This window comes from Oncorhynchus nerka, linkage group LG3 (genome assembly GCF_034236695.1).
Source record: "Oncorhynchus nerka isolate Pitt River linkage group LG3, Oner_Uvic_2.0, whole genome shotgun sequence".
Lineage (NCBI taxonomy): Eukaryota > Metazoa > Chordata > Actinopteri > Salmoniformes > Salmonidae > Oncorhynchus > Oncorhynchus nerka.
The window spans coordinates 77549472-77576639 of NC_088398.1; the positions used below are offsets into that span (position 1 = coordinate 77549472).

Below are 27168 nucleotides of genomic sequence, written 5' to 3' on the forward strand. Positions count from 1 at the left end.
TTTTACACAATATCTTATCACAGCACTGGAAAACCATGGTTGGCAACTCCCTGACCATAATGGCTGACTTTTCTCCTATCATCAGAAGGTTCAGGTCCATATTATGTCTAGTATTCAAATTCATAATTATATAAGTCCCTATCCTCTCAAGATAGACACTTGTTTCAATGTCAAAGATCATAACAGGATTCACATTTGTCACAGATACAATTACTGGGTCGGTGTGTCCCTAAAAGTATTTTAATCATTGCTGTTTTTGTATTTGTACGTACAATGGTAAGACAACCATTGGATTGAGAACAGAGCTCTAACTTGTATAGAGTCATCTGCTGAGGACAAGACTTCAGTGAAGCCCTGTCATCCAGAATGATGCACCAAGAGCAGTATTGTGGTGACAGATTGATGACTAACCATGCCAATAAAATCTCAGTCTATAAAAACCTTAATCTGCCTTAGCTAAGCCACAGACTGTGTGTGTAGACTACAATTGCAACTGCATTGTGGAGGAAAAAGTTGATGCTGGATCGATTGGCGTGTACAGTAGGTAAACTGACATTTTTCAACGTTAGCTATAATTTCACAGACGATCATCAATTGCTTCTCATAATCAATAGACTTTATTCCACCTTGATTCATTTTTTGGTATCACTCCAGGCTGTAATGTGTCCAGTAATGATTTCCATTCTCATTTGCAGACTACTTCCCGGGGGTAAATTGCAGGGCCTTTTGAGGAAATCATCTTCAATGGAACTTGTAGCTCTTGTTCTCTCTCTGCTGCTCGCCAATGCAATGGTTTTAATCAGTGCAGCGACCAATGATCAGAATCCACAACCAGCTCCTACTATTCAACTCTTTGCCACTGCCTCTTCAGATGCTGTAGAGCTTACAGAGGACCACACATCGAATGGTTCTGTTCCCTTATTCAAAACAGCAGGACGAAGCCCCCGACCCCATCCCATGTGCTTAGTGTCGACTGGAATCAGAGACACTTTCAAATACATCAGTACTGTGGTGTCTACTCTTGTATTCATCGTTGGAATAGTTGGAAATTCAGTACTCTTGAGAATTATATATGAAAACAAATGTATGAGAAGTGGATCTAACATTCTCATTGCCAACCTTGCTTTGGGAGACCTGCTGCATATCGTGATAGATATTCCAGTCAATGCTTACAGGGTGAGTTATTAGCAACGTGGGGTGCAGTGATCTGTCTATCCTGATCTATCAAATGGGATTTGTATTATTGACTACAAATTGATTTGTAATATAATATTGACTTGTTGTTTTTGCAGCTCATGGCTGAGGACTGGCCGTTTGGTTTGGCGCTCTGTAAACTAATCCCTTTCATCCAGAAAACCTCTGTTGGAATCACAGTGTTGACTTTATGTGCCTTGAGCATTGACAGGTGAGAGGTATGACAGGTATGACAGGTATGACAGGTGACAGGTATGACAGGTGAGAGGTATGACAGATGAGAGGTATGACAGGTGAGAGGTATGACAGGTATGACAGGTATGACAGGTGAGAGGTATGACAGATGAGAGGTATGACCGTTGACAGGTATGACAGGTGAGAGGTATGACAGGTGAGAGATATGACAGGTATGACAGGTGAGAGGTATGACAGGTGACAGGTATGACAGGTGAGAGGTATGACAGATGAGAGGTATGACCGTTGACAGGTATGACAGGTGAGAGATATGACAGATGAGAGGTATGACCGTTGACAGGTATGACAGGTGAGAGATATGACAGGTATGACAGGTGAGAGGTATGACAGGTGACAGGTATGACAGGTGAGAGGTATGACAGATGAGAGGTATGACCGTTGACAGGTATGACAGGTGAGAGGTATGACAGATGAGAGGTATGACAGGTGAGAGGATTACACCTTCAGTTCACATTTCTGTTTCAAGATAGTTGGACATGACTGTATTACTTAGATTTTACAAGGCAAAACCAGAGTATAGAATACAAAAGGTTATAAGAAGAGTAACATGGTTAGAGTTGGCTGATGTCTACATTTCAACAACTATATTTCTTTGAAGTAGGCTCTGAAATTCCCTTTCATTGCAATATGATTTTTGTTTTATTGTTATGAACAAAACGCTCCCCAGCCACATAATTTCCCTGTTGATTTTCTAGGTATCGAGCTGTTGCATCCTGGAATCGAATGAAAGGCATTGGGGTTTCAACGTGGACAGTAGTGGAAATAACTGTGATATGGGTGATATCAACATTCCTGGCTGTGCCTGAAGTTGTCGGCTTTGATATGATAACGATGGAGTATAAAGGACAGCATCTGACAATATGTCTGCTTCACCCCATACAGACCAATCAGTTCATGCAGGTAATGTCAGTCCTGACAACATGCAGTAATATGGAAAAATAAAAGGTCAATAATGTGTTCTTTAGATAATAAATGAAAACGACCGATTGATGATATAATGCAGCCAGTGAGGTGTGCTTATCATCACATTCCAGTATGTATATAAAACCGGAAACCACAATACTAAACACTATATTTTTCCATAAGTTTTATAAATCAGCAAAAGACTGGTGGCTCTTCGGTTTCTACTTCTGCGTGCCGCTGGCTTGCACGGCTGTCTTCTACACCCTGATGGCCCGGAAAATGTTGAGGAAGAATGAGAATACCCTGGGGAACTACACCATACAGGTGATTACAGCTCTGGTACTAGAGAGGTATTAGATGTACAGCCTTCTACTCCAGACCAGCAGTAAAACACGCTGATTCAACTAATCATGCTCCAGCCCGAAGACAATGATATGTTGATTATTTTAAACAAATGTGTTAGTGCTGGGGTGGAACAAAAGCCTCCACATCCCATTAGCTTTCCTGGACCGAACATGGAGGCCCATGGTGCAGTATAGACACTGTAGTTCTAGCGCTGTAATGCCGTTATTTTTTTTATGCTGTCATTAAAATGTCTAGGATAAATCTCCTTATCTGTTTTCACCCAGAGACGAGAAGTGGCCAAGACGGTGTTTTGCTTAGTGCTTGTGTTTGCTCTCTGTTGGTTACCACTGTACCTGAGCAGAATCTTAAAACTCACCATTTATGATGAGAAGGATTCTAAAAGGTGTCAGCTACTGAGGTAAGAAAGGATACATTAAACTGTCACTGCTGTTCTCAATTATGGTATGTGTTACTGACCTGATCCTCTCATCCTTTTCAGTGTGTTTCTTGTCCTGGACTATATTGGCATTAATATGGCATCGCTGAACTCCTGCATCAACCCCATCGCTCTGTACATGGTCAGCAAACGATTCAAAACATGTTTCAAGGTAAGATTGAATATAATCTTCCTCATTGTTTATTATATCAGTACTTACACACACGAGACCGAGGTAGGTAAAGGATGAAGTCTGACGATATGACACGTGCTGTATGGACTATATGTTCCAGTCATTTCTGACTCGTTGACTTTTAACAGTTAAACTTGTAAGGGCAATGACTTGAGGTGGGTAAGAAAATGCAGTCCTTTGAAAACAGTAACCATAGCTGAACTAGACACCAGACAGGTCATAGCTGAATCAGCAACACTCATAGCAAAGGTTTAATCTAAGGGCATTCACAGTGCTGCTAGTTTGCATTTTAATCTAAGAGCATTTACGGTGCTAGAATGCAACATAAAACTTGGATATCTGAGCATATTGATAGTAATCTGACAGCCCAGAACCAAAATCTCTGGTCAACTATGTTACGCCTGTCCACAACATATTCATTGATAGTTTTGTGTTTGACTGTATTTGACAATGATGTATTGTCCTTTGGACTTCTCTAACTCATTGTCTTTTTGTCTGTCCTTTAGAAACGCCTATGTTGTTGGTGCATACATCCTGAACTATTGATGCTTGAAGAGGTACAGTCTATCTTGAAGTCAAATAAGCAGGACCAGGCCTCTATGCACAGTGACATTAGAGCTAATAAACCCACCTCCACTTGAGTAAGAGGACACTTGACTGTTTAAACAATATATTACTATGACATAGGCATAGATTTATTTCTTTTTTGCTCAGTTTTAGTGTGTCTATGGATGTTACTCTGTAATAATTTCAAAGATGGCTTATTTAATGTTATGAATATTTAATTAATGTAATTTCAGTGTGAGGGTCTATACATAACCTATAGTCTTAGGCTTTTCCTCAATGTCTTTATTGGTTCTGTAGACTCAGACAATGTAATGTACCGTCATTAGTGGTATAGAGTTGCTTAGCAACAAATCCTGTGGCATTGTCTATTGTGAGCTTGTTATCAGTAGAACATCTGCTTATGATATGACACACTCAGACAAAGAGAGTCAGACAGTTCTGACTCCGTTCCCTCGGGCCTTGACTCACTCCCACTCCTCTACGTACGTCATGTTTCACCTATATCATACACACTGTGAGTTTATGTGCCCTGGCCGGTAACATGTTTACCTGGAAAACTCTGCCTCAAGGCACTTAGTCTTGACACATATCCAGCATTACACGCTCTTACCACCTGTAAAGAGATTACCCAATTACATAGAAATACTGATTAGTTGTTGTTTTTTTAAGAAGAAATTTAATGAGAATTTTGAAAGAGCTTATAACCAAATTAGTTCTCCTATTCATTATCAAAACTGTGTCAGAGAGGGCATGACAAATTATTAGGACACAAATGTATATTTCCGTCTCTCTGAGAGAAAGCCGTCCTCTCACATCTCGCACCTTTAGTTCCTAAACCTATCGCTTCGGAGACACCAGTGGATTCTGCCTTCACCGCTGAACGACTGATTGATGGTAGCCTATTTGTAATGCATTGTTAGATGTGTAATGAACGGAGACACTTTTATAAAAGACCTGCGAGTGGAAAATAAGGAAACCGAGATGACAGAATGGGGTCAGAAGGAGGGGTGAGGGAAGAGCTGAGCACCTGATGGGTCCTGTCACAGGACAAGGCAAGCACAGATAGGAAGTCTTTCTTCCGTCCAATACCTTATCAATCTAGTGAACTATTTTAGGGAGGAATTATATTCCACCCCGTAACGTATAGAAGGAAGCCTTCTAGAGAGAGAAGCTGACTTTCAACCTGTTATGAAAATATCGTAATTCTTTGTCAGGGCCAGATCATTGTAATGGAATATAATAATGCTCTGTACGATAGTTTCTGTACTGTAACTCTACCTGACTGTATGTACAGTATGGGAATGATTTATAAGGATGTCAATTAATTGCATTTTCCTTTCTGTTTTTGGCGATATGATGATTTATAGCCAGACATATTAAACAGCATCCGTGAATCAAATAATGGGATAATGCATTTGATTTAGGTAAGATATTGCTAGAAGTCACTCTTATGGTCCCATACAGTTTCTTGTTTTTTGTTCTTTAGATCTTTTAATGAATGTAAACGTCAAATACATTCCTATTTATACGTTACATGTGGTTGTCATCACCATTTCTTTCTTCTTCATGAGTGTCAGAACACAACATAGTTTCCTCCTTTGCCTCTCGTCTCTGCCCATTTTCCACACATCAACCACTGACGGACTGAACTGAATCAATCTCAACGCAGAGACTTACAAAATCCCCGTTGAAATGGAAAACAGATCAATTCTCACCAAACATCAGCATAAGGCAAAGGAGGAAGGGTAGCCTAGTGGTTAGAGTGTTGGACTAGTAACCGGAAGGTTGCAAGTTCAAACCCCTGAGCTGACAAGGTCGTTCTGCCCCTGAACAGGCAGTTAACCCACTGTTCCTAGGCCGTCATTGAAAATAAGAATTTGTTCTTAACTGACTTGCCTAGTAAAATAAAATAAAAATATTAATAATCTCCTAAATGATGTCATCATTATGTAATTACAGGCTCATTTGAACATCCTATTCAATCTGTGCATTACAGTCATGATTAGCATAGTGTATGTTCCTAGTCGTGAATAAAGGGAAGAGGGGGGAAGTGTACCTTCCAAACCACACTGCTTTGATATCTGCTGTGTTAGACTCCTGCACTGCATCTTCTGTTGTCACGTTGGAGCTGCTGTAGTGCTTTGCCAGCCTGGAACACATGGTGATGCGGGTGCCCAGACACCGGGGTCATGGTGATGCGGGTGCCCAGACACCGGGGTCATGGTGATGCGGGTGCCCAGACACCGGGGTCATGGTGATGCGGGTGCCCAGACACCGGGGTCATGGTGATGCGGGTGCCCAGACACCGGGGTCATGGAAAACTCCTTTAGAACAGAACCAATGCGTGTTGTTTTGATCTCGGAGACAATCTGGAAAAGCAACTGATCTGATTTGAATATCACACAAAACATCTAAAATAACCAGTTATACTTAGACATCTAAAATAACCGGCTATACTTAGACATCTAAAATAACTGGCTATACTTAGACATCTAAAATAAACAGCTATATTTAGACATCTAAAATAACCGGCTATACTTAGACATTTAAAATAACCGGCTATACTTAGGCATTTAAAATAACTGGCTATACTTAGACATCTAAAATAACCGGCTATACTTAGACATCTAAAATAACCGGCTATACTTAGACATCTAAAATAACTGGCTATACTTAGACATCTAAAATAACTGGCTATACTTAGATATTTAAAATAACCGGCTATACTTAGGCATTTCAAATAACCAGCTATACTTAGACATCTAAAATAACTGGCTATACTTAGACGTCTAAAATAACCGGCTATACTTGGACATCTAAAATAACTGGCTATACTTAGACATCTAAAATAACCGGCTATACTTAGACATCTAAAATAACCGGCTATACTTGGACATCTAAAATAACTGGCTATACTTAGACATTTAAAATAACCGGCTATACTTGGACAATGCACGGTGTGAAAGGGTTTTTCTTTCTATATACAGTATGTTTTATAATCATCTACGGGTTATTTTGAAAATAAATTGGTTAACTTTGTATTTTGTATCAGATTCCCACTTTTCTCTCATATTCTCTTGTTGTCAATTATTGTTGGACCTTGTCCTGTCACAGTAAAATGGTGTGGTCCTGTCCTGTTCCCTGCAGTGTGTTGCCATGACTGGCAGATGACATTGAGACACATCATGGTCTTTCGTCCTCAGAGACGGTAACGTCAGTGTCAACTTCTGAGAGAGACAGAGAGAGCAGTTGTCTCAGACCTTCCCTAAGTAATATCTGTGCACACAAGACCCAGATATGGTTTCCCAGGGTGGCGCCGAGACTCCCCAGACTGTGGATTTAATTAACAGTGTGAAATTAATTAATCAGTTGGGTGGCAGGTAAAGGGGACATCTCCATGGAACTGCTTTCACAACCCAGACAAGCATTCTATGTGTGCTGACAGCTATTCATTTGCAGCATGTTTTATAATAGTGCTTGATTATATATAGAGATGCTGTGAAACGCAGAGGAGATTAAAAGCATCAAAATAACAGCTCCCCCTCCAAAAAATCAAAGTATGAACCTGTGTTTGATCTGTTCTATAAATTAATTACAAATTTCACTTCTGTATAATAATTTGGTGCAAATTAGATGGAAATTAGATAAAATATTCATTTTGTTATCTAGGGAATCTGCCTGGAGGGCTTTTTAGTCTTCAGTCTGGCTCAAAATGCTGTCCATATGGTAATTATGTACAGTAGTGTTGAAGGAGTATTGGTCTGATGCCTACTGGCAGGCAGAGAGGAGTCTGTCTGTGACAAACTGCTGCTAGGACCTGATGTGAGTGGAAGGCGATAATGAGGCTGTTGTAAGACTTAAGTATAGCACCTGCCCCAGGGGTGGCATATCTAAGCACTCAGCCTCTCATTGTTGCACGTGCTGCACAGGATTAAAAACACATTCACTTTCTTCTTCATAAACTTTGTCAGTACTCCCAGCAACGCTTTGGACAACTTCTGCTTTCATGTTGTAAAGCCTCTTGATATTTGTGTGAATGAACTTCCTTCTAGCTTCACAGTTTGACATGTGAAGTTTTGATTTGTACCTTGAGATATCTATTGCTCTGCTAAAGTGCGTTTAGAACATGAGTACAAAACCAGTGGAAAGGTTTCTGCAAACACATTGGGAAAGCTTGAGAAACAACCCCATTGTATAATATCCACTGAGTGTACAAAACATTAGACTGACATAGACTGGCCATGGCAGACTGACCATGGCAGAGTGACCATGGCAGACTGACCAGGTGAATCCAGGAGAAATCTATGATCCGTTATTGATGTCACTTGTTAAAGTCACTTCAATTTGTGTAAATGAAGGGGATGAGACAGGTTAAATCCACCAATCAGTGTAGATGAAGGGGAGGAGACAGGTTAAATCCACCAATCAGTGTAGATGAAGGGGATGAGACAGGTTAAAGAAGGATGTTTAAGCCCTGAGACAATTGAGACATGGATTGTGTATGTGTGCCATTCAGAGGGTGAATGGACAAGAGTGTCTTTGAACAGGGTATGGTAGTAGATGCCAGGCGCACCGGTTTGTGTCAAGAACTGCAACGCTGCAGGATTTTTCACGTTCAACAGTTTCCCGTGTGTATCAAGAATGGCCGACCACCCAAGGGACATCCAGCCAACTTGACACAACTGCGGAAAGAATTGGAGGCAACATGGGCCGGGGGTTGGGGGGTGTTTTTGTACTAACAAGGTACAAGTCCAGTAGGGGGACAGGAAGCAGGAAGTCCATTAGGGGGACAGGAAGCAGGAAGTGTCTGTCCTTAGGGGTGGTAAACCTTTCTCAAATCAGGTCTATACAATCCCTCTGTCACACCCTGATCTGCTTCACCTGTCTTGTGATTGTCTCCACCCCCTCCAGGTGTCACCCATCTTCTCCATTATCCCCTGTGTATTTATACCTGTGTTCTCTGTTTTGTCTGTTGCCAGTTTGTTTTGTTTCATCAAGCCTACCAGTGGTTTTCCCTCTGTTCATGTCTCTTTATTGTTCCTGTTCTCTAGTTTTCCCGGTTTTGACCTTTTCAGCATACACTGACCCTGAGCCTGTCGCCCGGTACCTTTGCCCCACCTGTCTGGATTACTGACCCCTGTCTACACTGACCCTGAGCCTGTCGTCCGGTACCTTTTCCCCACCTGTCTGTATTACTGACCTCTGCCTACACTGACCCTGAGCCTGTCGCCCGGTACCTTTTCCCCACCTGTCTGTATTACTGACCTCTGCCTACACTGACCCTGAGCCTGTCGCCCGGTACCTTTGCCCCACCTGTCTGTATTACTGACCTCTGTCTACACTGACCCTGAGCCTGTCGCCCGGTACCTTTGCCCCACCTGTCTGAGACCTCTGCCTACACTGACCCTGAGCCTGTCCCCGGTACCTTTGCCCCACCTGTCTGTATTACTGACCTCTGCCTACACTGACCCTGACCCTGAGCCCCACCTGTCTGCTGACCTCTGCCTACCCCTTGCCCCACCTGTCTGTATTACTGACCTCTGCCTACACTGACCCTGACCCTGAGCCTGTCGCCCGGCCCCACCTGTCTTTTGCCCCACCTGTCTGTATTACTGACCTCTGCCTACACTGACCCTGACCCTGTCGCCCGGTACCTTTTCCCCACCTGTCTGGATTACTGACCCCTGTCTACACTGACCCTGAGCCTGTCGTCCGGTACCTTTTCCCCACCTGTCTGGATTACTGACCTCTGTCTACACTGACCCTGAGCCTGTCGCCCGGTACCTTTGCCCCACCTGTCTGTATTACTGACCTCTGCCTACACTGACCCTGAGCCTGTCGTCCGGTACCTTTTCCCCACCTGTCTGTATTACTGACCTCTGCCTACACTGACCCTGAGCCTGTCGTCCGGTACCTTTTCCCCACCTGTCTGGATTACTGACCTCTGCCTGTCATTGACCTGTCTTTTGCCTGTCCCTGTTGGATGACTAAACTGTGGTTAATTCAACGTTGTCTGCATCTGGGTCTTACCTCAAACGTGATACCCTCACTCTCTGTATAATGAAGAAAACACACCTCTGTCATTGTGGCTTTCTCTGTAATCAGACGTAATATGGAAACTCTCACCAGACTAAACATCGCTCTTGTTGTCCCCAACAATAAACAATCATACAGTCCTCTATAATAGTCTGAATACACCTACACTCCACCTACACACAGGTGTAGACATTTAAGTAAAACAAGTACACTATAGATGCAACCTCATTCAATAAACAGAGAGGTTGTTTATTATCTACGCAGAGTCACTTCACCCCTACCTACATGTACATATGACCTCAATTACCTGTTTATTATCTATGCATAGTCACTTCACCCCTACCTACATGTACATATGACCTCAATTACCTGTTTATTATCTATGCATAGTCACTTCACCCCTACCTACATGTACATATGACCTCAATTACCTGTTTATTATCTATGCATAGTCAATTTACCCCTACCTACATGTACATATGACCTCAATTACCTGTTTATTATCTATGCAGAGTCACTTCACCCCTACCTACATGTACATATGACCTCAATTACCTCAACTAACCTGTTTATTATCTATGCATAGTCACTTCACCCCTACCTACATGTACAAATGACCTCAATTACCTCAACTAACCTGTTTATTATCTATGCAGAGTCACTTTACCCCTACCTACATGTACATATGACCTCAATTACCTCAACTAACCTGTCTATTATCTATGCAGAGTCACTTTACCCCTACCTACATGTACATATGACCTCAATTACCTCAACTAACCTGTTTATTATCTACGCAGAGTCACTTTACCCCTACCTACATGTACATATTACCTCAATTACCTTGACTAACCTGTACCTCCGCACATAGACTCGGTACTGTTACCCCCTGTATATAGCCTCAATTACCTTGACTAACCTGTACCTCCGCACATAGACTCGGTACTGTTACTGTATATAGCCTCAATTACCTTGACTAACCTGTACCTCCGCACATAGACTCGGTACTGTTACTGTATATAGCCTCAATTACCTTGACTAACCTGTACCTCCGCACATAGACTCGGTACTGTTACTGTATATAGCCTCAATTACCTTGACTAACCTGTACCTCCGCACATAGACTCGGTACTGTTACTGTATATAGCCTCAATTACCTTGACTAACCTGTACCTCCGCACATAGACTCGTACTGTTACTGTATATAGCCTCAATTACCTTGACTAACCTGTACCTCCGCACATAGACTCGGTACTGTTACTGTATATAGCCTCAATTACCTTGACTAACCTGTACCTCCGCACATAGACTCAATTACCTTGACTAACCTGGTACTGTTACTGTATATAGCCTCAATTACCTTGACTAACCTGTACCTCCGCACATAGACTCGGTACTGTTACTGTATATAGCCTCAATTACCTTGACTAACCTGTACCTCCGCACATAGACTCGGTACTGTTACTGTATATAGCCTCAATTACCTTGACTAACCTGTACCTCCGCACATAGACTCGGTACTGTTACTGTATATAGCCTCAATTACCTTGACTAACCTGTACCTCCGCACATAGACTCGGTACTGTTACTGTATATAGCCTCAATTACCTTGACTAACCTGTACCTCCGCACATAGACTCGGTACTGTTACTGTATATAGCCTCAATTATTAACTTTTTTACTTCAGATGATTTAGTTTTAAATATTTTCTTAACTCTATTTCTTGAACTGCATTGTTGGTTAAAGGCTTGTAAAGTAAGCATTTTACGGCAAGGTCTACACCTGTTGTATTCATGTGACAAATACAATTTGATTTGATTAGATTAGACAGAGAGAGGCTGGCACCCAGCATCATGGCAGCATTTCATTAAAAAATTTAAAAAATTGTTGGATGCGAGCAGATCTTTGATAAGAAATATACAGTTTGAATGGACTGGAATTAACAAGGCAAGACTTCTTGTACAGAACCAGCAGGCATTTAATTAATAGGCATTTGGGCCTTGCATGCTAAAACAGTGAGAAGGCTGCCACTACAGCCTAATGCAGGAAAACTTCAGAGAAACCTGCAAACAGCAGGGAGAGCCAGATCACTAGGCAGAGCTGCTAGTGGTCACTCAACCGTGGGATTAAAAAGCTTTTAATCCATGTACCAAAACCAGGCTCATTCTCACCATACCAGACAAAATAAAAGTAACGTCTAGATGCGGATGTTGCCATGGCAAAAAAAATTAAGTCATGTTAGGGCTCTTTTTCTGAAAATGCAACTAACAATGAAAGTATTTCAGTGCTCTCTCGTGGGTAAACATAATGAGCAGATGTAAAAGGTTTTCTGTGTACTGGGTTAGGTGCAAAACGGACTGTCACTACCGCTTATTCTGTTCACGTCTGGATGTAATGGCAAGCATGCAATCAAATGCAGTGAATGCCTGCCAGAGTGGCTTGCGCTACTAATGTGTTAGACGCGACAACAACCCACTGGGCACAGACTTCAGTTCAACATCTATTTCACGTTGGTTCAACGTAATTTCATCGAAAGGTAGGAAGCCATGTCCCACAGATAAACCAAAATATATTCACTGCTAATTCCCCGAAAGTGGAGAAGCTTGATAATTAAGACCACATGTATCAAATAAAATTGTTACTAGGCTAAAGTGTCTACATTATACTACATTGAGGTATATAGGTGTCTGTGAATACCTGTGAATGAAAGAAAAAAAAGAGACATTTTGAGTTTGCGGTCTGGTGGTGTCACATGGCTGCAGTCAAAACCCTGTCAGCCTGTCCTTGTTTTGATGGGCGATAACCAAAGTGCAGGTGGATGCAAGAAAAGCCTGGCACCCTCCGTCCCTGGGCTGCGGTGGACTCTGTGTCTATGGTTTCCATTAACATGGGAGGGGAGGTTTGCTGTCTGGCTGCTGGGCACAGTGGGTCAGTGTTCACAGAGGCCTGTTTGTTCCCTGGCCTGAAGGGCTCCCTGGGTAAGCATGGCTCCAGAGGGGAGACAACAACCAAAAAGGCCCCACTGTCTCAAACTGGGGCTGCTGCTCCTCCAACACATTCATCTCTTTCTCCTCTACAGCAGTACATTTCTCTTCTAAGGGGGTGAAAGAAAACTAGTTTCTTAGAACGCGGCCCGAGGATACCATAACTTCTGTTGTTCTGGGCAATGGATTTCTCTCAGGATAAATGCTTTTTTTCTTTTCTTTTTTTCTTGTGGTAGTATTTCCTGTCTTCTTCTCTGGCTGTCTATGGAGTCAGAATGTTTTCCCTCGTGTCGTTTCATTAACGATGATATATCCACACTGTGCAAGGTTGACAGTAGCAGCCTTCAGTGTACAGGATCTTCTTAATTGACCTTCAATGACGTAAGTTCCATATAGAGTAGATCTGACAGAGTCTTTTACTAAAGTTCATATCATTCTGACATCCAATAGTGTCAAAATGATAAATTTATTATTTTATGGTAACCTCATATTCATACGCACTTTTCTGGCTGTGATTTCCAAGAGATGAAATAGCCGAGGCTAATCTTGCTCCTTGGTGCTGTCAGGTCAGGGATTCAATAGTGTTCTGCAATCTGCAGTACAAGTATAGCTCCATTATTGAGGGGACTTTAAAATGGGAGCTATGTGACACACGGCGAGTTGATTTAGTTTAATGACCTTGGCAGTGACAGCACAGTGATGGAAATTGGACTCCCTCTGCAAATTTACATCACTTCAGGGTACTTGGGGCCTCTCTTAGAGGTTGCACTCCAGAACACGAGCCATCAGGAGGTCCTGGATATGTCATGCATGTCACCTTCCTTTAAGTGCATCTGCAGACGTGGGAGGGGGATTAATATTGTATAGCCTACGGAGGCGCAGGGGCACTGCAGATGTGATAAGCACCTCGCCCCCCCCCCCCTGAAAAAAGAAGGAGAAAAAAAACAGGAAAGACCTCTGCACCAAGACAAGCATCTCTTTGTTTTCGTATTTACACTGCTACATGCTTTCAATGGGCGCTTTACAGACAAATCTGATGGAATTTCACATCTGTTGCAATTTGACAGGCAGGGATCGTCCCGTGTGACATCGACTCGATCTCAGTGTGTTCCTTTTCAATTATCTAGGAAGGTGACGTATGGCTTTTAGATAGGCTGATCTGATTTCCTTTCATTTCCAGATGGGGAAACATTTAAGATGTATTCCAATCTTGGTTGCGGTGGGGAAATGTTTTGGACGTTGTGATCATGTTATGTGGTTGCTTAACCTCCCTCCATGCCTTTCTCCTGTTGTTTCTACTGAAATGTCATTTTTACTCAAATGTCCTCGTGGTTGCCCTGACACCCATTTCACATTAGTTCACATCAACGAAGATGTCAACGTGCACAAATTACATTGCCTTCAACCTGGTGCTGAATTGTGATGGGAATTGTGGTAACCATTGCTGTCACATCAGTTTTAACTGCAGGGCCCCGTACTGCTGAGGAAACAGAACAGACATTGAATGAATAGATCGACATGAAAATCACTATGTACTGTACTAAGTACCAGGGGTAACATTACATCATAACCGTATCAGTCATAGAAACTGTACATTATCTTCTTTAAGAATTTATACAGATCACTGTATTCATTTCCATACATTCCATAAAATACAGCGCTGTGCAGAAAAAAAGTATTGGTAGGCTTTGTTTACTGAAAATATATTGAAAGGGGAAGAAAGAAACAAGGTATGTTTATTTCTAAATCAAAAGCTGCAAACTGCTGTGCTACATTTGTTTTTATGTTTTTTTTTTCAAGTATTGCCTGCAGAGAAAAGAAGTATTGCCTGCAGAGAAGTATTGCCTGCAGAGAAGTATTGCCGGCAGAGAAGTATTGCCTGCAGAGAAGTATTGCCGGCAGAGAAGTATTGCCTGCAGTGAAGTATTGCCTGCAGAGAAGTACAGTATTGTCTGCAGAGAAGTATTGCCGGCAAAGAAGTACAGTATTGTCTGCAGAGAAGTATTGCCAGCAGAGAAGTACAGCATTGCCTGCAGAGAAGTATTGCCAGCAGAGAAGTACAGTATTGCCTGCAGAGAAGTATTGCTACTTCCGGGTTGGAGCGAGCAGTCGCATCCGCACTTCGGTCTGCACTTCGGTCTGCAGGTAGTATAACTTTTCATTACATTTCATTACATTTCATTATAGTACAACGGTTTGATTTGTCTAATCTTAGCAATTTCTTCTTAGCTAGCTACATAGCCGTCTTTGTATCAAAGATAATTGCGTAATTATCGTATTTCGTCGTCCTAACGTATCTGCCCAGCAGCTAGCCAGCTAGCTAACGCCCACCGTCTACATAGCTAGCTACATAGCCGTCTCTGTGTCAAAGATAATTGTGTAGATAATTGTGTAGTCTAGAGCGATTTTCTAGGTTACCTAGCCAGCTATTGTCGTTCTTTTAACGCAACGTAACGTAATCAACACTGCTAGCTAGCTAGCCAGCTAGCCCCTGAATCAACAACGCAGCCAGCTATTTGTCGTCCTTAACGTAGGAGACACTGCTAGCTAACTAACAGCTAGCCAACGTCTACCGATTAGAACTCAACAACCCGGTCGCATTCCGCCTCGCTCCACAGGTAGTATCACATTTTCATTTCATTTCAATACAGTACAACGGTTTGATTTGTTTGATCGTAGCTAGCTACATAGCTAGCTACATAGCCGTCTCTGTATCAAAGATAATTGTGTAGTCTAGAGCGATTTTCTAGGTTACCTAGCCAGCTATTGTCGTTCTTTTAACGCAACGTAATGTAATCAACAACGCAGCCACTGCCAGCTAGCCTACAAAGTCAACAACGCAGCCACTGCCACCTAGCCTACTTCAGCAGTACTGTATCATTTTTAATCATTTTAGTCAATAAGATTCTTGCTACGTAAGCTCAACTTTCTGAACATTCGAGACGTGTAGTCCACTTGTCATTCCAATCTCCTTTGCATTAGCGTAGCCTCTTCTGTAGCATGTCAACTATGTGTCTGTCTATCCCTGTTCTCTCCTCTCTGCACAGACCATACAAACGCTCCACACCGCGTGGCCGCGGCCACCCTAATCTGGTGGTCCCAGCGCGCACGACCCACGTGGAGTTCCAGGTCTCCGGTAGCCTCTGGAACTGCCGATCTGCGGCCAACAAGGCAGAGTTCATCTCAGCCTATGCCTCCCTCCAGCCCCTCGACTTCTTGGCACTGACGGAAACATGGATCACCACAGACAACACCGCTACTCCTACTGCTCTCTCTTCGTCCGCCCACGTGTTCTCGCACACCCGAGAGCTTCTGGTCAGCGGGGTGGTGGCACCGGGATCCTCATCTCTCCCAAGTGGTCATTCTCTCTTTCTCCCCTTACCCATCTGTCTATCGCCTCCTTTGAATTCCATGCTGTCACAGTTACCAGCCCTTTCAAGCTTAACATCCTTATCATTTATCGCCCTCCAGGTTCCCTCGGAGAGTTCATCAATGAGCTTGATGCCTTGATAAGCTCCTTTCCTGAGGACGGCTCACCTCTCACAGTTCTGGGCGACTTTAACCTCCCCACGTCTACCTTTGACTCATTCCTCTCTGCCTCCTTCTTTCCACTCCTCTCCTCTTTTGACCTCTTCCTCTCACCTTCCCCCTACTCACAAGGCAGGCAATACGCTCGACCTCATCTTTACTAGATGCTGTTCTTCCACTAACCTCATTGCAACTCCCCTCCAAGTCTCCGACCACTACCTTGTATCCTTTTCCCTCTCGCTCTCATCCAACACTTCCCACACTGCCCCTACTCGGATGGTATCGCGCCGTCCCAACCTTCGCTCTCTCTCCCCGCTACTCTCTCCTCTTCCATCCTATCATCTCTTCCCTCTGCTCAAACCTTCTCCAACCTATCTCCTGATTCTGCCTCCTCAACCCTCCTCTCCTCCCCTTTCTGCATCCTTTGACTCTCTATGTCCCCTATCCTCCAGGCCGGCTCGGTCCTCCCCTCCCGCTCCGTGGCTCGACGACTCATTGCGAGCTCAGAGAACAGGGCTCCGGGCAGCCGAGCGGAAATGGAGGAAAACTCGCCTCCCTGCGGACCTGGCATCCTTTCACTCCCTCCTCTCTACATTTTCCTCTTCTGTCACTGCTGCTAAAGCCACTTTCTACCACTCTAAATTCCAAGCATCTGCCTCTAACCCTAGGAAGCTCTTTGCCACCTTCTCCTCCCTCCTGAATCCCCTCCCCCCCCCTCCTCTCTCTGCAGATGACTTCGTCAACCATTTTGAAAAGAAGGTCGACGACATCCGATCCTCGTTTGCTAAGTCAAACGACACCGCTGGTTCTGCTCACACTGCCCTACCCTGTGCTCTGACCTCTTTCTCCCCTCTCTCTCCAGATGAAATCTCGCGTCTTGTGACGGCCGGCCGCCCAACAACCTGCCCGCTTGACCCTATCCCCTCCTCTCTTCTCCAGACCATTTCCGGAGACCTTCTCCATTACCTCACCTCGCTCATCAACTCATCCCTGACCGCTGGCTACGTCCCTTCCGTCTTCAAGAGAGCGAGAGTTGCACCCCTTCTGAAAAAACCTACACTCGATCCCTCCGATGTCAACAACTACAGACCAGTATCCCTTCTTTCTTTTCTCTCCAAAACCCTTGAACGTGCCATCCTTGGCCAGCTCTCCCGCTATCTCTCTCAGAATGACCTTCTTGATCCAAATCAGTCAGGTTTCAAGACTAGTCATTCAACTGAGACTGCTCTTCTCTGTATCACGGAGGCGCTCCGCTCTGCTAAAGCTAACTCTCTCTCCTCTGCTCTCATCCTTCTAGACCTATCGGCTGCCTTCGATACTGTGAACCATCAGATCCTCCTCTCTACCCTCTCCGAGTTGGGCATCTCCGGTGCGGTCCTACCTGACAGGTCGCTCCTACCAGGTGGCGTGGCGAGAATCCGTCTCCTCACCACGTGCTCTCACCACTGGTGTCCCCCAGGGCTCTGTTCTAGGCCCTCTCCTATTCTCGCTATACACCAAGTCACTTGGCTCTGTCATAACCTCACATGGTCTCTCCTATCATTGCTATGCAGACGACACACAATTAATCTTCTCCTTTCCCCCTTCTGATGACCAGGTGGCGAATCGCATCTCTGCATGTCTGGCAGACATATCAGTGTGGATGACGGATCACCACCTCAAGCTGAACCTCGGCAAGACGGAGCTGCTCTTCCTCCCGGGAAGGACTGCCCGTTCCATGATCTCGCCATCACGGTTGACAACTCCACTGTGTCCTCCTCCCAGAGCGCTAAGAACCTTGGCGTGATCCTGGACAACACCCTGTCGTTCTCAACTAACATCAAGGCGGTGGCCCGTTCCTGTAGGTTCATGCTCTACAACATCCGCAGAGTACGACCCTGCCTCACACAGGAAGCGGCGCAGGTCCTAATCCAGGCACTTGTCATCTCCCGTCTGGATTACTGCAACTCGCTGTTGGCTGGGCTCCCTGCCTGTGCCATTAAACCCCTACAACTCATCCAGAACGCCGCAGCCCGTCTGGTGTTCAACCTTCCCAAGTTCTCTCACGTCACCCCGCTCCTCCGCTCTCTCCACTGGCTTCCAGTTGAAGCTCGCATCCGCTACAAGACCATGGTGCTTGCCTACGGAGCTGTGAGGGGAACGGCACCTCAGTACCTCCAGGCTCTGATCAGGCCCTACACCCAAACAAGGGCACTGCGTTCATCCACCTCTGGCCTGCTCGCCTCCCTACCACTGAGGAAGTACAGTTCCCGCTCAGCCCAGTCAAAACTGTTCGCTGCTCTGGCCCCCCAATGGTGGAACAAACTCCCAGGACGCCAGGACAGCGGAGTCAATCACCACCTTCCGGAGACACCTGAAACCCCACCTCTTTAAGGAATACCTAGGATAGGATAAAGTAATCCTTCTCACCCCCCCTTAAAAGATTTAGATGCACTATTGTAAAGTGGCTGCTCCACTGGATGTCATAAGGTGAATGCACCAATTTGTAAGTCGCTCTGGATAAGAGCGTCTGCTAAATGACTTAAATGTAAATGTAAATGTAGAAGTACAGTATTGCCTGCAGAGAAGTATTGCCGGCAGAGATGTACAGTATTGCCTGCAGAGAAGTATTGCCAGCATAGAAGTACAGTATTGCCTTCAGAGAATTATTGCCAGCAGAGAAGTATTGCCGGCAGAGAAGTACAGTATTGCCTGCAGAGAAGTATTGCCTGCTGAGAAGTATTGCCAGCAGAGAAGTATTGCCAGCAGAGAAGTACAGTATTGCCTGCAGAGAAGTATTGCCAGCAGAGAAGTATTGCCGGCAGAGAAGTACAGTATTGCCTGCAGAGAAGTATTGCCAGCAGAGAAGTATTGCCGGCAGAGAAGTACAGTATTGCCTGCAGAGAAGTATTGCCAGCAGAGAAGTACAGTATTGCCTGCAGAGAAGTATTGCCAGCAGAGAAGTACAGTATTGCCTGCAGAGAAGTATTGCCGGCAGAGAAGTACAGTATTGCCTGCAGAGAAGTATTGCCAGCAGAGAAGTACAGTATTGCCTGCAGAGAAGTATTGCCAGCAGAGAAGTATTGCCGGCAGAGAAGTACAGTATTGCCTGCAGAGAAGTATTGCCAGCATAGAAGTACAGTATTGCCTGCAGAGAATTATTGCCAGCAGAGAAGTATTGCCGGCAGAGAAGTACAGTATTGCCTGCAGAGAAGTATTGCCTGCTGAGAAGTATTGCCAGCAGAGAAGTATTGCCGGCAGAGAAGTACAGTATTGCCTGCAGAGAAGTATTACCAGCAGAGAAGTATTGCCGGCAGAGAAGTACAGTATTGCCTGCAGAGAAGTATTGCCATCAGAGAAGTATTGCCGGCAGAGAAGTACAGTATTGCCTGCAGAGAAGTATTGCCTGCTGAGAAGGTATACGTGCTGTATATGTTAAACATCGCCTCAAGGGTCCAGGTGGAAATGTGTCTTAACTGGTGTTTTTCTTATTAAATCATGAGCTGTAGTCCCTGTTTCGTCCTAAGGAACAGAACTCACCTGCCTCTATCCGGTATTTGTAACCAAATACAAAGTTATACAATAAATATCTGCATATAAATGACATTGTTGCTTACAGAACATGACCTTTAAGACCTTTGGTGAATTAGGCTTGAGAAAGTGGGCGTGTACTACTGACACAACCCCTAACATGCACGCCACCCACCAGCGGCAAGGCAGAATATCTCGGTAAGATACCTGGCAGCCTCTGTGGTTGTAGCCCAAGGGTTCGCATATCCTCTGGCAGTGGGTGTAGCTGTGTCGACACTCTGAGCAGAAAATCCCCTGGTGGTCTAGCATGGGGTCAAAGGTCACGGCACCCTCCTCTCGCCCCCGATCGCGCTGTGGAGTGAGAGGGGAAATTATTTATGTTTCTGCTTGATGTTTTCACGTGAACTTGATATACAGCACCTCGTTTCTTTTCAGTTTTCCAACAATCCTCTTTTAGGCATAGCCCACGGTTCTAATGAGTTGTATCATAGCCCACGGTTCTAACGAGCAGAATTATAGCCCACGGTTCTAACGAGCTGATTAAAATCCCACGGTTCTAACGAGCTGAATCATAGCCCAAGGTTTCTAACGAGTTGAATCATAGCCCACGGTTCTAACGAGCTGAATCATAGCCCACGGTTCTAACGAGCTGAATCATAGCCCAAGGTTTCTAATGATCTGAATCATATCCCATGTTTCTAATGAGTTGAATCATAGCCCAAGGTTTCTAACGAGTTGAATCATAGCCCACGGTTCTAATGAGTTGAATCATGGCCCACGGTTCTAACGAGTTGAATCATAGCCCAAGGTTTCTAACGAGCTGAATCATAGCCCACGGTTATAACGAGCTGAATCATAGCCCACGGTTCTAACGAGTTGAATCATAGCCCACGGTTCTAACGAGTTGAATCATAGCCCAAGGTGTCTAACGAGTTGAATCATAGCCCAAGGTTTCTAACGAGCTGAATCATAGCCCAAGGTTTCTAACGAGCTGAATCATAGCCCACGGTTTCTAACGAGCTGAATCATAGCCCAAGGTTTCTAACGAGTTGAATCATAGCCCACGGTTTCTAACGAGTTGAATCATAGCCCACGGTTTCTAACGAGCTGAATCATAGCCCAAGGTTTCTAACGAGTTGAATCATAGCCCAAGGTTTCTAACGAGTTGAATCATAGCCCACGGTTTCTAACGAGTTGAATCATAGCCCACGGTTTCTAACGAGCTGAATCATAGCCCAAGGTTTCTAACGAGTTGAATCATAGCCCAAGGTTTCTAACGAGTTGAATCATAGCCCACAGCTCTAACGAGCTGAATCATAGCCCACGGTTTCTAACGAGCTGAATCATAGCCCACAGTTTCTAACGAGCTGAATCATAGCCCAAGGTTTCTAACGAGTTGAATCATAGCCCACGGTTCTAACAAGCTGAATGATAGTCCACAGCTCTAACGAGTTGAATCATAGCCCACAGTTCTAACAAGCTGAATGATAGTCCACAGCTCTAACGAGTTGAATCATAGCCCACGGTTTCTAACAAGCTGAATGATAGTCCACAGCTCTAACGAGTTGAATCATAGCCCACAGTTCTAACAAGCTGAATGATAGTCCACAGCTCTAACGAGTTGAATCATAGCCCACGGTTCTAATGTGCCTTATTCAACGTGCAGTGGCTAAGGGGGTAATGATTTTCACTTCAGTTTGTGAAACACATGGCCATGAACATGGGGTGTCTGTTATCACCTACTGCTAGTGACTTTAGATTACTGCTGTCAATCTAACACCTACACACCCAATTACAACAAATTGTGTGATCATTGAATGTGGGTTTGCACAGATCACTTACTGTAGCACACAGACATCCAAACTCACCATTCAGTGAAGTACTATGTCTTACAAAGACAACCGAGGGGGGGTAATCAAATCAAAGCTTGAAGAAAACAACTCTTTAACGTATACAGTATTCCCACTATTACATGGTAGGGTTTTCTGGGTTGTAGGTGGAGCCGGTGGCTTATGAGCCCACAGACTCCTCCTCCCCCTCCTCCTCCTCCTCCTCCCCCTTCTCCTCCTCCTCATCCTCTTCCCCCTCCTCCTCCCCTTCCTCCTCCTCCTCCTCCTCCTCCTCCCCCTCCTCCTCCTCCTCCCCCTCCTCCTCCTCCCTCCTCCTCCTCCTCCTCCTCCTCCTCCCCCTCCTCCTCACTCCCTCCTCCTCCGCCTCCTCCTCCTCCCCCTCCCCCTCCTCCTCTGTGGAGGTGCTATTCTCTGCATGACTTACTGTGTTCTTCTCCTCAGCAGCTGCCTCAAACTCCTTCATATCAAACTGACGCTTGGCTCTCTGTGTGTCTCTCGTTCTCCTCTCTCCATCTGTTCCAGGCAGCCACAGGAGGCATGGGTATTGGGTCAACAACCACTAGAACCCACACATGTCCTCCGAGCACAATTCTACATACACTCGGTCTCGCTCAGTCGTGCTGAATAATTGAATTAGTTACAACGATATCAAGGATTCCTTGCATATTTCAAGATCATGATTATTTTTTAAATGTAAGACAGTAGGGGGCTTTTGTTTAAGTCTCCAAATACCTTGAGTGTGTTCAGGGTGTCTCAGTAACTTTTGAAACACACATTGGAATGGTAAAAGCATGTAAATACTGTTTACAGCTCACTGACTGGTTTGTGTTTACTATTAGGTGGATGATCAGGACAGTTCTACTGTAAATGAGGATTCCCTGTTCTACAACACTCCCGTCACATCTCTGTCACATCTCATTCTATAACAACTACAGGACACTAGTTTACATTCTGTCACATCTCATTCTATAATAACTACAGGAAACTAGTTTACATTCTATCACATCTCATTCTATAACAACTACAGGACACTAGTTTACATTCTGTCACATCTCATTCTATAACAACTACAGGAAACTAGTTTACATTCTATCACATCTCATTCTATAACAACTACAGGACACTAGTTTACATTCTGTCACATCTCATTCTATAACAACTACAGGACACTAGTTTACATTCTATCACATCTCATTCTATAACAACTACAGGACACTAGTTTACATTCTGTCACATCTCATTCTATAACAACTACAGGACACTAGTTTACATCTCTGTCACATCTCATTCTATAACAACTACAGGACACTAGTTTACATTCTATCACATCTCATTCTATAACAACTACAGGACACTAGTTTACATTCTGTCACATCTCATTCTATAACAACTACAGGACACTAGTTTACATCTCTGTCACATCTCATTCTATAACAACTACAGGACACTAGTTTACATTCTATCACATCTCATTCTATAACAACTACAGGAAACTAGTTTACATTCTGTCACATCTCATTCTATAACAACTATAGGAAACTAGTTTACATTCTATCACATCTCATTCTATAATAACTACAGGACACTAGTTTACATTCTGTCACATCTCATTCTATAACAACTACAGGAAACTAGTTTACATTCTATCACATCTCATTCTATAACAACTACAGGACACTAGTTTACATTCTATCACATCTCATTCTATAACAACTACAGGACACTAGTTTACATTCTATCACATCTCATTCTATAACAACTACAGGACACTAGTTTACATTCTGTCACATCTCATTCTATAACAACTACAGGAAACTAGTTTACATTCTATCACATCTCATTCTATAACAACTACAGGACACTAGTTTACATTCTGTCACATCTCATTCTATAACAACTACAGGACACTAGTTTACATTCTATCACATCTCATTCTATAACAACTATAGGAAACTAGTTTACATTCTATCACATCTCATTCTATAACAACTACAGGACACTAGTTTACATTCTATCACATCTCATTCTATAACAACTACAGGACACTAGTTTACATTCTGTCACATCTCATTCTATAACAACTACAGGACACTAGTTTACATTCTGTCACATCTCATTCTATAACAACTACAGGACACTAGTTTACATTCTATCACATCTCATTCTATAACAACTACAGGACACTAGTTTACATTCTGTCACATCTCATTCTATAACAACTACAGGACACTAGTTTACATTCTGTCACATCTCATTCTATAACAACTACAGGACACTAGTTTACATTCTGTCACATCTCATTCTATAACAACTACAGGACACTAGTTTACATTCTATCACATCTCATTCTATAACAACTATAGGAAACTAGTTTACATTCTATCACATCTCATTCTATAACAACTACAGGACACTAGTTTACATTCTATCACATCTCATTCTATAACAACTACAGGACACTAGTTTACATTCTATCACATCTCATTCTATAACAACTACAGGACACTAGTTTACATTCTATCACATCTCATTCTATAACAACTATAGGAAACTAGTTTACATTCTATCACATCTCATTCTATAACAACTACAGGACACTAGTTTACATTCTATCACATCTCATTCTATAACAACTACAGGACACTAGTTTACATTCTATCACATCTCATTCTATAACAACTACAGGACACTAGTTTACATTCTATCACATCTCATTCTATAACAACTACAGGACACTAGTTTACATTCTGTCACATCTCATTCTATAATAACTATAGATAACTGCCAAAAGAAAGGAAACACCAACATAACGGTTCTTAATAAGGCGTTGGGCCACCAGAACAGCTTCAATGCACCCTGCCATAGATTCTACAAGTGTCTAGAACTCTATTGTAGGGATGCGACATCATTTGTTGATAAGAAATTACATAATTTGGTGTTTTGTTGATGGTGGTGTAAAACGCAGTTTCAGTCGCCGCTCCAGAATCTCTATAATCTCAGTTACATGGATATCTCCATCACAATCTATAATCTCAGTTACCTGAATGTCTATATCACAATCTATAATCTCAGTTACCTGAACATCTATATCATAATCTATAATCTCAGTTACATGGATATCTCCATCACAATCTATAATCTCAGTTACCTGAATGTCTATATCACAATCTATAATCTCAGTTACCTGAACATCTATATCATAATCTATAATCTCAGTTACATGGATATCTCCATCACAATCTATAATCTCAGTTACCTGAATGTCTATATCACAATCTATAATCTCAGTTACCTGAACATCTATATCACAATCTATAATCTCAGTTACCTGAATATCTCTATCACAATCTATAATCTCAGTTATCTGAATATCTATATCACAATCTATAATCTCAGTTACCTGAATATCTATATCACAATCTATAATCTCATTTATCTGAATACCTCTGTCACAATCTATAATCTCAGTTACCTGAATATCTCTATCACAATCTATAATCTTGTTATATAACAACTGTATCTCTATCACATTGTAGAACAACAAACTCCTGTTCTACAGTACATCTCCTGACTTTGTGCTGGTTCTTATTCTATCACTGAGCCATGTGAATAGCAGGAGCCATGAGAGAGGGACCTTTAGGATATGTGGTTTGGAGCCAGAAGATAGGCAGGTCTCCACAGAGGTCCAGGATCTTGGTGCTGAGGTAGCTGCTGTTCTTCATGGCCGGTCAGCAGCTACCCAGGTCAGAGACTTCTCGTCAAACTTCACTGGCATTATTTAGTCTTCCTGACTGGGCGAAATACACCTCATCAGGCCATTACTCCTACATTATGTCCACATGCTTATCAATTGGCATTAAAATGTCATTCCATTTCAAAATGTATTTGTTTCTGTAAAGCCCAATCGACTACTGGATTATTACATGTCCTTGAGTATCTAGAACATAAGGGGGGGGGGTCTATACTTTTGCATAAAGTTAGTAATATGTTCAGTTATAACATTATGTGTTAGTTAAGTTTAGTAAAGCTCAAGGTACCAGGTCAAACATCAGTGACTCCTTGTTGAGTGTCTTGACCTCTGGAATGCTTTGAATTGAGATTTAATATAATGCTTCTCTCCTCCAGACAACTGAATTCCTGTAATTCCCTGAATCAGGGGTCACAGAGATGGGGTATTTACGCTCACAACTTTGCTACACATGCCAACTCTCAGTTGAACTACTTCAAAGAGAGAATAAGAGGACAACTTCACCGTGTGAAAGTCATGAATCTCCAACGCCTCGTCATTTCTACTCACTCCCAGTTCGGAACCTTTCCAGATTATTATTGTAATCGATTTCCATGGACCCCTCCTCCACCTTTCCATTGACACACAATTTTTACAGTCACAAGGATATTCAAGGTTATGCATAATACATACAGTAAACGCATCTAACTTGCCAGCTATCAACTACACATGGTCAAAACCCCTAGTTGTAGAACCCAAACCTTTACAATTACAATAGCTGGAGATATGGCAGGAGGCTTTCTAGCTCTAATATTCACTTCAAGGTCCTGCCATGACACGATACTTCAAACTGCCTCCCTCCTTGTGTTCTCCTGTGCAGCACTTAAAAGACCGTATGATGTGTAGTCCAATCACATAGCTGATTTGAATAGAATGTCTCAGAGGGAGGGCAGCAGGGCCTTGACATGGATCTATCCTGAGATGTTTTGCCCTACAGGTGAGCCCATTATTACATAAATAAATATTCAAGTATCTCTAATGAGACAGTCACCACCACCAGGCCTGAGTTACATGCCCAAAATATTCACATCAAAGCTATGTGATTCTAATGTGAAATTCAATAGGTTGGTATAGAAATAATGTCATTGTGTAACAGATGTTTAATAAGATTCCGACCGGCAAATCCAAATGTAATTTCCAATGTCCAACACACCATCCACTGACAGGCTATATTAGATAGTTATTTTATGATGAATGATAGACATTATGCAGAGATTTGTTAACTAAGATGTCCTATTTTTCGATTTTCTAACTGTGCTTGACACTGAAAAAGGTGCAGAGACTGCAGCATACCACTTGGTCCCAGGGTACAGGTAGACCATCGAAAATCTCCCACCTGACGTTAAGGTAGATTTACCCGTCTAGTCTGCATTTTAAATGGTAAATGACATAATAAAATGACCCATATTGAGGCACATGAAGGATAAATGAAGTTTTACATTTTTGTCACTGACTTTCCAAAGGTAAAAAGCTCCAATGGATCCGCAAAGCATAAACACAAGAGTCACAACCCCAAATCTCAAGAGACGACCAACAGCAACAGGAGGCTTCGCAGCCGACGAACTGTATGTTTCTGTCAT

The 27168-nt window shown here is 43.1% G+C and overlaps 1 protein-coding gene and 1 pseudogene across 1 annotated transcript; one reads left to right on the plus strand and one right to left on the minus strand.

Annotated features, from left to right (window-relative positions):
- Positions 1-744: 744 nt before the first annotated feature.
- On the plus strand, positions 745-3967 carry LOC115118923 (endothelin receptor type B-like). The gene is made up of 7 exons (XM_029647651.2): positions 745-1176; positions 1293-1405; positions 2145-2349; positions 2536-2676; positions 2982-3115; positions 3197-3305; positions 3833-3967. Exons 1-7 carry the CDS (start codon positions 745-747, stop codon positions 3965-3967), a joined length of 1269 nt encoding a protein of 422 aa, XP_029503511.2.
- A 532-nt stretch (positions 3968-4499) lies between these two features.
- Positions 4500-27168, minus strand: LOC115118927 (leukocyte cell-derived chemotaxin 1-like; annotated as a pseudogene).